A 13,012-nucleotide genomic window follows, 5' to 3' on the forward strand; every position below is an offset into this window, starting at 1 on the left:
GTTATGTTGATCCTTCTCTAGTAAATAGAATACAAAAAATAGACAAGTAAATGTTATGCTCTTCTTTTTTTATTATTGGTAATAAAGGTTTGACAGAAGTTTAAAAGAGGAATTTAATCTGTATACTTCCTCCAGTTCCTCATGCTTTATTCAATCAACAGTTGTAAATTGATAGAATTTCATTTGTTTCCGATGGTGTCTTGTGTCTTGCAATAAGGTGGACCTGTGACCATCAGTGCAGTGAGGGTCTCATGGGTTCTCATCTCATTCCAACAGGGGGATGTTCCCTTTACACTCAATCGCACGCGGACAACTGTGATGAAACGAGGCGGGGCAGAGGGATGGGATTACCACCCGAGGGGAAAGGGGTCACTGTAGCCGGCTCGCTCCACCTGGATGGAATCTGAAGATGAGTGCAGCTGGTTGCAAGCACCCTGTCTTCCCGACGATTCCTTGCCACTGCTCCACCACAGTTGCCCCAGGCAATTGGGTGCAGCGACGATTCTCAATGGTAAAGATGGTTTGTCTGTTGTACTCGGATGATGACCACAACTGGACCGGTGGCACGGTGGTCTCTACCAACCGCGGCCTCGCACGTCTTGCTGCCGGACACGGTTAACTCCCCCCCCCCCCTTGTCGTTGGGAGAATCGGTCTCCTGGTTACAGCACACACTCTCCTCTCTACACAACCAGACCGCAAGTGCCAGCAGGTAGTGATACGTTCTAAACGGACTTCCCCTTCTCAGACCTGCTGCCTGCGCCTGACAATCGCTCAGAGAGCGGCGTCTCTGCTGGAACACGAGGAAAAAGCCCCGACTAAACATCTACCCCTAACTATATAGTAAGAGGACACGTGACTACTCGCCACCAAATCAACCCGGCCCTGATGCTATCGCTCTAACACTAAAGGAACTACTACCCACCGCGCTATACTACTAACCACCTACATCTTACCCTCCCCCCAACCCTGTGCCTCGGTCGCCTCCATAAGTCAAGTCGTAAAAACGGACAGAAAAGTCTCCCTGAAATGTCCGCTTTCATTGACCACGGCCCACGTATAATTATCTACCACACCCCCGCTTCGGCCTGTTGTTCTGGCCTTGAACCAGGCTGGTTCATGACAACAACACTGACCTCTATTCTCGCCATTTCACGCGCAGAGAGGTACGTACACTACAAAGCAAGTTTACTTTCAGTTCCTAACCTAGCAACTAATTTACTAATACATAACACATGTAGAAGCTAAGAATCAGTGATGGTGGTATCGATGCGGCGGACTCTCACTGACAACGTGGCATCTGAAAACAAAGAGAGGTAACTGCTATATGTATACAGACACACGTATGGATTGTTTCCCTTTCTCCTTTCCCCTCTCTCTCTCTATGGATATAGATAGTTATTGGAATAATGAATTATACACAGATTAAATTGCTATTAGATGGTAGAGTGGTGTGGTGGGTGTTAGTAAAATACGAGATGTATTATTCGGTGGAAATGTCGCGAATACTGTAAACACAGGAATCATGACCGTTGAGATCATATTTGAGGTTATGCTGACACATCTTGTGGAGAATCTGCTAGGCGAGACATTGGATCCCCGCTCCCACCCCGGCAGAAATCACCGTTAGGTGGAAACACTTTCCCTCCAAGATCAACAACAACAAAGGAGAGACAGTCCACTTTTCTTACAACCCGGCCAACGGGTTTGCACCACCTGGTATTGGGCATCACGTGGTTTAGCTAGTCTGTGTACCTCCTTCGTCGTCTCATGCAGTCTAATAGATATTTTGCATTAATGTTTCACAGGGGTAGTTTTTGAGAATTGGGTAGACTGGGTCCCTAGATTTAGTAGAGGTGTGTGCGCTCGTGAATCAAAGTTGTTGTTGTTTATTGTTTATCTTGAAAGCTTGTCATAAGAATACCAATGCTGCTGTCTTTAAAGTTCAATTAAATAAAAAAATATATTTTAATGCACTCACAAAGGGTGTGGACAGGAAGACGGTCTGTGTCCTGGGTTGCCAGCAGGTACACAATTCTATTCCTGTTGCCATGCACTTCGTAGTCGTGCTCTGTCTCTAAACGATGGGACAGGTCATGACCTCTCCAACTGGTTTCAGCTGAAGCCATTGGTGGAAACAGGTTGCCTGGAAAACATGAAGGTATAAACAGATTTCTACTGCATCTACAGTCATGTACGATGGGTTACATGTCCTCCCTAAGGTGTTGCGGAGACAGCGCATTCAATTGTGTTGTTCAAGGTATTGATACACCTTAGTATGGACACTCACTATGAACTCTTTTGGGACGATGTATAAGTCTTCTGATCTTCATAAACCCTTGTTAAATAAATCTAGAAGTTTCTGTCATTTTCTAGTGATTGGGTCAGTCAGCTGTGCTTTGTCACACTATCATATCTATTTGAATCGTTTGTCATCTAGAGTTCTGTGCCTTTCAGCTTGCCACATACCTGATGTCATCAATGGCTACAAATAATGTCCAAATGCTCACCTGAGCCCACGTGGGCCACAACGATTCCAGTATGAAGTTCTTGCAAGTGCACCTGTTCACCTGTTTCTTGAACAGGTGATGATTGGTGCAATGGAATGTCATTTTCTGCAAAGTACAGCAGTCAGCGTTATTTAAATTTGTTTGTATTAACGGAAACCTACACTTGTGCTATTGTTTACCTGCGCATCGCCAATGGCTGTGTCAACTTGTGTCAACAGTAACATGAGAGAGTTTGAGATTCGCGACCCGTAGGTAAAACTTGTACTACAGTGACAAAGGCGCCCCTCTAGGATCCCCTGTTGTGGGAAAGCGATTGAGATTTACAGAAAAACAAGAACAAGTTCGCTTTTGAAGACATCAGTCCTGAATCCTATAAACTCACCAGAACGATTGCTGACACCGAGTTGTTATACGAACACATCTTACTGATTGCTTGCAACTCACCGTGGACTTCCAAGAATGTTGGCTGGTGCCCTCGGTCCTGATGGTCGATGAGCGATCTCTCCTGTAATTGTGATTTTTCTTATTTGTGTCATAAGTACTATGTTTTTTGTAACCATCGACATTTGTTGAGACAAAATAAACAGAATTGGCAGTCTTTAATTAAACCAGGGATGCCCAACCTACGGCCCGCGGGCCATATCCGGCCCGCGAAACTTCTGCCCACAGTGCAGGAAATCGGCATGTTAGTAAAAAAAAAAAAAAAAAAAAGGAAGAAGAAGTATTTATCCCCACGTAGGGGCGTCTCTCAATCTTTTTTTCGATGGACGAACATTTCGATTCAGTGCTCCGACTTGGTGTCTCTACGATGAGGCCGGACATTCAGAAGTTGGTTTCGGGAAAACAACTTCAAATATCCCACTAATTAGTACATAATTAATGGTAAGTACAACTTGTTTCTAATAAAAAAATGGTATCCGCTCTATTTTTTTTTTCTTTTTTGTATTTTTGCGGTGAAGTGGCCCGCGACACGGCTGTCCGAAATGGATATGGCCCGCAAGCCGAAAAAGGTTGGGCATCACTGAATTAAACCGACATAAAAAGTAAGTAAACAATACAAAACTGCCTTCTTTAATAATGTTTAGTATATTTAACTGTAGTCACTGCCACTAACAGTGTTCAGTACCAACTCTTGATTTTCTGTAACATTCCAGCTGGCATTAGGAATAAAAAAATTTTGAATGTTTTATTGCTATGTTTAGCTTACACATCTTAACAAATAAAATACACTAATAGTTCGTTTCGTTTAAGAAGGGAATAAGAAAAAGAGGGAAATAATATTTAACTATAGCCCTCAGTGGTCAACGTTTCAATCGAAATGTGAAGAATTTGCTCTCACTAAAGACTTCTTCTGAGTTTATTTTGTAGCGGGACACACTTAAGAATGGTTTAAAATGAGGTAGGAATATTTAATATTTGACACTCAAGTCCACAAGTAGCAGTCGTTCCAAAATTTTACTTGAAAGAATTGTTGACAAGATAAATAATAAACACATACACGAGTGCCCGAGGGCCTGCCCCCTTCTCTCGTGTTACCCTGGATTAGGACAAAAAATGTGAAGACTGAACCACTCATGTCTTCCTCTGTCTAAAGACTTTTCTTGCCACCATAATGAAATCTTGGGCGAAAATGATATACACCGCATCGGGCAAAATAAACTCTTCTAACAACATTCAAATGAATTTTGAGTCGAAAAAATGTGATACTACAACAAAATTGTTTTTTTTGTATTACATTTTTCTTTTGTTTTGACTATTTGAAATGTTGGGCTTTTCCCCCTTCCGTATTCAAGTAGTACTTATTACTTATTCATGTTATACTTATTGTCTGTATAACAAAATCTCTTCCGTTTCAGTGTTCCCTATTACTCGATAATATCAAATATATATTTCTTGGCATTATGAATCATACTTGATGTATGTTTCGGTGTTGTCACTTGAAGTAATTGCCTGAACATCTGAAGAAAAATATCTAAAATCTTTTATCTTTGTTTTGCATCGGGAAACTCCTATTTAATAGATCATCGTTGTAATTATTTCAAACAAACAAAAATTAAAATAAAGATTAAAATTATTCTAAATACTGAAGATCTTGGCATGATTGTTTGCTTATTTTGAATATTATTAAGTCTTTGTAAAATTCATCTAAAACGGTTGTGGTTCGAGAAGTTCCAGAATCCTGAATAGTTGCTAACAAGCGTTAAGAAATTGTTAACTGTTAAGAAATACTCATTGTGTACTTACGACGGCTTGCATCTTCATCAGCAGCAAATGAATTTAGAATTTTCGCTTTTTAAAACACTACAACAAAGGCCTCACCATGGACACTACCGAGATAGTGTCCTTGGTGTGGCTAACAGGTTCTCTCCTCGGTGGCTGAAGTCAACTGTGTGATGAGCCTCCCGCACGGTTCGCTCCGGTACTTCCTGCGCTTCGCGCTTCACGAGCGCCCCCTGGTGTAGACTGGCTGCTATGGTTGTAGTATTTAGGCTTGAAAATCTTCACAGCAAATCTTCAAATAAATATTTTGTTATAGATAGATACACACATACGATGACATAGAAGTGTATCAGAAGTTCAGATTTCATCGTCGTGACTCTCTACAGATGATGGAGGAATTTGCCTTCGACCTCGAAACTTCGAATCGGGACCACAACACAAAGTCTTTGTTTTCAGTTTATTTCTTGTTACTCCTCGAGGAGCCTAGGGCCTTTGTTTTTATATTTTACTTGATGTGTTTATGTCAGAACGTGTCAATATTATAAGCGTTTCCCAGCAGACAACTTACTGAATTAATTAAAGGGGGACAAATAGCACTGTATCAAATGGAAAACGGGGAGATAATTTTACAAGCCAACAGACAGCTTCTTTCTGGGGACTTTCCAACGGCCGCGTCATTGAAATGCACTTAAGTATACAGCTTTCTCTAAGAACTAACGAACACAGGAAAACAACATGAATGCTTCTGTTAATGTGAAGGAAAAATATTTTGTTGATTGGGCAAAGCAAAAGAATTGTTCAAAACTAGACTCATTAACCCAGTTCTCAAAATTTTCCACACGAGTACCACTTTTGAAAATTCGAATTGACCGAGTACCACCTCCCAACCCTACCCCCTACTAATATAATTATATACATACTAGTCTAGGACTTAGTCATGGTGCTCGGGTATCACCCGTCTACCTTCGCGTATCAGTAGTGGTACGTGTACCACAGTTTGAAAACCGATGTCTGGAATGTAGCCATATCATTTTTCTAAATATAGAAAACAGAAAATACTGCATTACAAATATAACCGACACAATGGATCTAGTCATGTTTGTACACAGTAAGCCCTATGTCGTAGAGACCGCAGTACTGACCCGGACACGATGTGACATGACAACGAGCACAGTACTGACGATGTGACATGACAACGAGCACAGTACTGACGATGTGACATGACAACGAGCACAGTACTGACGATGTGACATGACAACGAGCACAGTACTGACGATGTGACATGACAACGAGCGCAGTACTGACGATGTGACATGACAACGTCAACGAGCACAGTACTGACGATGTGACATGACAACGAGCACAGTACTGACGATGTGACATGACAACGAGCGCAGTACTGACCCGGACACGATGTGACATGACAACGAGCACAGTACTGACGATGTGACATGACAACGAGCACAGTACTGACCCGGACATGATGTGACGATGACAATAAACGAGGAAGACGTGCAACTTACCAGTCAACAATGCTCCTCACTTTGTAATCTCTTCACCTCTTCTTCTTTATTTCTTCTCCGCTGTCATCTTTCTCTCCGTGTAATATTTAGGCAGGATTTCTCTGTTATCTAATGGCGTATTGTTGTATTGTTTCAATTTGTTGACGAACAAATTCAAGTTATGATAAGTTGAAGCATTAAGCAATGTCGCAAAGATGAACTCCTTAGAAACTGAACATCTTTTCGCTTTACATCATATTTTCAGGAATTCTCGTCTTGCTTTGGAATTCTTTTCATTTCGCTTGTCCTGTCTTCGCTCTCTTGCCATTTGTACTACTTTCTACCAACACGAACATGCCACAAAATAGAATGGACTGACGTTGAGAAACGGTGTTATTTTATGTAGTTTCTTACATATTATTTGTGATTTCAAGTTATGAAACAAGTTGTAATTTAAATAATTTTTCCAGCACTTTTCCTGAACGTTTGGATAAAGTGAAATGTTCTCATGGGGCATTCAATCAAGGTGTTAGCTTTCGATATCACAGAGAACGATGTCTAGGGGACGCTGCATGTGCAGTTAGTATGGAAGTTAGTGTGTGAAATAACACATTTCTAATAAAATTTACCTTAGGATATTTTCAGTAATATTTTTATGTCTTTTACCAAGCTTAAATCTTAAATATATACACGCAGAAGATTAAAGCCTCTGTAGACAGACAGGGAAAAAGAAATCGTTCTTCCCTTTTTAAAAATGCGTTTGGGTTAAAAAAAAAAAAAAAACAAAATTACCTAGAAAAGTTTCAATTCTTTAATTTTTTTTTTTCGTTGATTTTTTTTTAACAGCTGTTACCAGTTAGACAACTGGGAATATTGCCATAGCGCTGGTGCTGCCCTTCTGTCGAGTGAACACGCGTGGTGGCAGGTCAGTGAACAAAGCGGTCGCCCTCTGGCCGTGCCAGGCCGTCGGGAGGGTCAGGGGTTAGGAATGTCTCGCTACCCTGGAGATCACAGGGTCAGAACTGCTGGGTGGTTGAGTCTGTCATTAGTAAGGCTGCGGTGTACCTAGCGAGGGGCAATCGCGTTCGATTCTGTTGCTCCCAAGCCGGACACAAGCAGTGAACGGAAAGTCCGACTTGCTGGCGCCTCTGGCCACCTGGTGCATTACTGGATGGGAGGAGGGACAGAGGGACAGTAGCAAGTCAGAGTGACCACCTGTCCACTATGTACTAGCTAGGTGTCAATTGGATGTAGCTAGGTAACAGAATGGTTAGGAGTGAGTGTGTAGTATCCTTGACCAATCGATGATCCCCGAGGATGAGGATTTAACATCATGATGGTCGAGAAATAAGAGTCTCGCACTGGACTTGAGCGGGAAGGTTGTAGAAAAGACTGACCAAGGTGACTGATATCAGATCCTTTTCTGAGAGCGAGTCTCGGAATCGTGGCTACTCCACCACAACCCGACTCAGAAGTGCGCAGACAAGGTCTGTAGCAAAGTGCTCATCACTTCATCACATCTGTAACTGTTTGATCGCAAACAGCAGATGCTCGAGGCTGGTGGATAAGTATTGGTCCCCTCATTAGGAGCTGATAACCTCTAGAAAGCAGTTACAGCCTAGAGGTGACCGGAGAGACTCGTAGTGATGCAAGGGACGTGTCTCGTGTGAAGGCACCTACGACCGGTGAGGACATCAAAGAATTTTTTATGTCAAGAAACACCGGAGGGCCTCCACATCGCGAGATATATTCATGTGTTAAGATACAAGAGTGGTGAGTCAAAAGAGTATATTGTGTTGTGTGAGGTAATTAGACAGTGAATTATATTACTTGGATTAGAGGTAAGGAATTGTAAACGAGAACCCTAGAAGACTAGCAATATTTGGAATGTTGAAGTTATTTCATTTTCTGTAACTCGTTCTTCAAATCTCTCAATTTAATAATAGTTTTCTTTAGTGTTTAGTGTTTAGATTAGAGTAAGTGTTTCGCGTACATGTACATGTCAACGCGGGTGGCCGAGGTATCGAGAGTGTAATCAGCCCGAGGGCAGATGCTGATCACGACACCTCCGTCCAGCTCGCGTACCCGTTCCCCGAGGCTCACGACACCACTAGCTACCGCTTGTTCAACCATACCACCTTCTCCACTAGAAGATCCTTCTGTCCCTCACGCTTTAGCTCGACAGAAAAGCTGCCCGATGAACCCTTGTGTCTTGGTCAGCGCAGCTTGACACCCAGAGCCACCTCGAGGACCATTTGTCCTTCAGCTTGGATTTCTCCAGGAACCGGGTAGACTCGAGATGAAAGGGTTATGTAACGGCTGGCTCTGGTCACCAAGATAGAAGGGAAGGGTGGATGGAGATCTGGAACAAAAGGTGGAAAAGTTCCAAGTCGTCAATTTTCTCCCTTTTCTTATTTCTCCTTAAAAAAACTTTAAAATGAACAAAAGTATCTTTGAAAGGTTCATCGCAAAAACAAGGCTACAAGATTCGTAGTATATCTGTGCATACATAAATAGCTTTGCATTGAATATTCCTTCTCTACAATTCTACACGAGTAAACTCATTTCAATAATTCTGTATTCACAGGTTAGTAGGTTATCTTTCAGCCAAAAGTTTGTGGAGTTCTTTATAATCTACCCTGATTAGTGTCTCAAAATTCAGTCCAAGAAAGAAAATTAAAATTCCAAGCTAAAAATATTGTAGAACATGCTACCAACCGACAATAAAGGTATCGTCTTCCGCACCAAACTGTGGATGCAAGTCCACCACTGAGGATATAGAATACAATTTGTATGAAATACGAAACATGGAGCAAGATAAGGCAATATCCGGAAAACTATCAAATTAACTGACCATGTCGGCGATCAAATATTTTCAAGCATCAAAGCCAACCTGAATATTTTCAGGCATTTTCCAGCCAAAGTAAATTTTAAAAAGGGGTATGGGAAATTAAAAAAACATTCATGCATCGAAACAGAAATTTTTTTGAACAAAGTAAAGGAGGAAAACGAATTTAAAAACTCATAAAACTACTCATAAAATAATACAGGAGGGGAGAATTGTATCTTGCATTGTACTGATCGGTAATGGTATATCTGCAGCAAGTTATTGGCACTTCTTGCAACAATTTACAAGCCTCATCGACTCAGGGATCTCTACCTGGATTGTCACCCGTCATGGAAAAAACAGCTTAGGACATTACCATTGTTCAGCTTCTGTTTAATTTACTGACAGTTCATAGAATATGATAGACTTCCTGTAACAAATTACTGACACTTTTTAATAGAAAATTATAGTTCCTTTTTGTAAAAAAAAAAGTAAATTTTCTTGTAACACATTACTAATATGTTCTGTAACAAATTATTGGTACTTCCTGTAATAAATTACCTTCATCTTCAGCGCTGTTGGTACCAGGTAGTGCTGCGACTCTTCCTGGATTGTCCCCCATCATGGCGAGTTACCCCTGACTGTTTGTTAGTTTGGTTTTGAATATTTTTGGTTAGTTACTAAATATTGTCAGGGGGAGTTTTCGCCATGATGTCCCTCTGGTGGTCATGGTCTTAGACTTCATGGGCTTCCTGTCCACGGAACAAAGAAGGTAAAGAGGCTTCTGCTTTGACACCAACCGCTCTGCAATTAGCATATCTTACATGCCTATATCGTTTATTTCAGACACGTTAGATATTTGTCAGCTATTAGACCACGGAGCCAACTGAGTGCCAGCACTTTTGCCTTTATCATCGTTGTAAAACATCTGTGTATAGAACAGCACCATCCTCTTTCACAAAAATACCCACTTACACTACCATTCACTCACTGCCAAGTGTCAGCCGACAGAAGTTCTCTAGATAGGTATATTGTTAGAGATAGGTATGCTGTTAGAATTGAAGTAGGTTTCTTGCTGGAATAGAGATAGATATGTTGTTGTTGCTGCTGCTTCCGTTATCCACGTTATTTCGATTATCATTAAAGTTTATGTGTGATTCTTTTTCAAGTCAGAAAGATGCCTATTGATGGCCAACAGGAAAACAAATCTGATTAAGTGCAGTATAAATATTTGGTAACTCTAAAATGCTAAAAAAACAAAACAAAACAAAAAAACAAGTAAAATTTACAAGATTGATATGAAATAGTCTTACAGAAGAAAGAGAAAGCAATAAACAAGTTGTAAATGTAGGATATTATTCGATCATTTGCTAAATGTAATCTCGTAATGATGCTATTGTTTACTTAGTTTAGTTATTTTACAAACATTTAATGCATGTAGTTCCTCAAACAGGCTCTGCCACTCTTCGATATGAATGATTTCTAATTGTTTATATTTGATTGACATGCCCCTAGTGTTCTTAATGGCAAAATAAGTTTTAAAATAAAGATTATTGCTTTTGTCTTCGCTATCGTTGTTTGTGTGTAACATTTTTCTAGGTCTCTACACAGCCAAAGTATTTACGGTATTTGGATTGTGGTAGCAGGATCATGGCAGCAGCACCAAGCCAGTAAGCAGACAGACAGACCCCGAGAATCAGGATGACAAGAGTGGGGTGGGGAGGAAATCAGGGTGTATGCTGTACCCGGGCCGGCAACTGTGAAGGAGGTCCGGCCTTGATCAGTGAATTATTTCCCTTTTCTTGTTATTCTAATAATTTACTATTACAATTACAAGGGGCCCAGAGAGGTCGTCTGCCCCGGGGCCCGTGCTGGCTCTCGGCGACCCTGCCAAGAATGAGTCAGCTATTTGGAAAACAGAAGCTAAAGTTACACAGTTTTGTATCTGCAAATTTGAAGTCTCTTGTCTATTATTATCTATTCACTATTATCATTACTTACCAATAAGGCAATATACCTGAACCGGAAATTCCCATTCAGGTAGAATGCACACAGGTAAGACAGGTAACAAAGTTACAAGAAAGGCTATATGGGGTGGAAGTTGCAGAATACATTAAAACTCTTAGCGAAACCCACACTAGTATGTCACAGTGCACCACGGACATGTGCTCGGAATGGTGAGAATCGAAGTCTTTAGTCCAGGCGGCTAATAAGGATGATGATTTTGAAGACGAAAGACTTAGAACACATTTGCTTCCAGAGGAAAATATTTGAAGGTCCGTACAACATTAACATTTGTTTGGCAGTTCAACATCTCACTCCTTGTTGGTGTTTATTGATCACGATTGTAGTTTTTCAATCAAAGAACATTTGTAGAATTTCCAATACAACAGACCCTTTCACAGTAGCAAATATATAATAACTTGCTTGCGGAGGTAGGGAGTCGCTTTAGTTCTTATGACTGAAGCCCTGTTAAGAGAAACGATTGCAGCTTAGTGAGTAGATCCAATATAATAGAAAATTCCAATGTCAACTAAAATACTTACTTTCAGTTGTTGTTCATTCTCCAAAAGCCCTCAGCACTACATTGTCTTTCCTACTCGAACGTGTGTTGCGCCCCCTTATAAAGGGGAGCAGCTGATCACGTGACAGACATAGTGAACACCACCAATCTACATGCAGCCAGACAGTTGACGACCTAACGTTACTGATAAGCCACACCATCGTCGATGTTTGGTTATATCGGAGGTCTCACGGCTACAAAGTCAAGAGCGGGGAACTGCACTCACTGACAGCACGTATGCACCCCGGGTAGTGGTTGCACGTCTCTTTCTCTGTACACTGAAGTACGGTACGTTTTCCACGCACCTAGATACGAATACTTCAGTAAACGTTCTGTAATTTTGTTTCCAGTTCGAGACTGACAAAATCGGAGGCACAGATGTTTTGACCTAAATCATTCAAAGGCAAACTCACACCCCAACCCAAACAAGCTCACAACCATCAGCTACAACGTTACCTCCAGAAATAGACAGCCACGTACTCGGGTATTTTACTGGCTTTTCTCCTGTGATTAATATAGTTTTAAGGTTTTTTTTTTTCATCTAATCAGTATGTGAGTTGCTCTAACCAATATGAGAGCTCATACCCTTCTCTAATAATCTGCCCATTCCCTTCCACCCATTCATCAATATGCTTGCTCGTGTATCTTTTTTTCCCCTGAGCTAAACAAAAAAGTGGCTCGTATCGCACGAAAGGTGAATTCTTCCTCTTCTTGTTCCTAATCTCCCCCAGTGGAGCATATGGCCACAAAAGGTGAATTAAAGGTCTTTTAAAACCTAGTGTACTAGCTAGGACAGGGGTGGGGAGCCTTTCCTCCAAGGGTCAGTCGATAGATGTAATATCACTAGCTGGCCGTACAAAATTCTATGCTTAAAATTAGCCTCCTGTATTTGGTCAAGCTGTAGTTTCCAAACGGTGTATTAACACTTTTGTAACATCTACAATCCCTTCCTGCCTGGCCCTGTCTGTCCTCTGAGTCACCACCATCCACCTTTTCGTACTGGGATAAGCGAAAACTATGTCACTGTGAAAAGCATAGCGAAACAACTGTTTGGAGTCTGCAAAATATATGTTTATAATTAAAATGTTTCTAGTTCATGGTTATTTAGTACACACATACCTCCTTCTGATGGACGAGTTCATGGCATTTAAAAAGTGTCTTCACACATGCTACGAACATGCTTGCACTTGCACAAATAAACTCATAAACATAAACTAGGTTTTACCAGCGAAAGCTTTTTCATTTGCTCATCCTTTGGAAATGTTGTAGGCCTGAAGTGTACACTATGGTACACAGCAATGTCGACGATTGTTGTTGTTGTTGTTGTTGTTGTTGTTGTTGATGTTGTTGTTGCTGCTGCTGCTGCTGCTGCTGGTGTTGATTTTGTTGTAG

The 13,012-nt window shown here is 41.1% G+C and overlaps 1 protein-coding gene across 1 annotated transcript; it reads right to left on the reverse strand.

Annotated features, from left to right (window-relative positions):
- Window positions 1-51: 51 nt before the first annotated feature.
- LOC112567351 lies at window positions 52-4,929 on the reverse strand. Its single transcript, XM_025244030.1, has 5 exons — window positions 4,753-4,929; window positions 2,953-3,013; window positions 2,509-2,613; window positions 1,980-2,144; window positions 52-1,298 (listed from the first exon to the last, which is right to left on the reverse strand). The coding sequence occupies exons 1-5, from the start codon at window positions 4,768-4,770 to the stop codon at window positions 1,243-1,245; spliced, it is 405 nt and encodes a 134-aa protein (XP_025099815.1). The 5' UTR covers window positions 4,771-4,929; the 3' UTR covers window positions 52-1,242.
- Window positions 4,930-13,012: the final 8,083 nt, after the last annotated feature.

Source organism: Pomacea canaliculata, linkage group LG6 (assembly GCF_003073045.1).
Source record: "Pomacea canaliculata isolate SZHN2017 linkage group LG6, ASM307304v1, whole genome shotgun sequence".
NCBI classification, from domain to species: domain Eukaryota; kingdom Metazoa; phylum Mollusca; class Gastropoda; order Architaenioglossa; family Ampullariidae; genus Pomacea; species Pomacea canaliculata.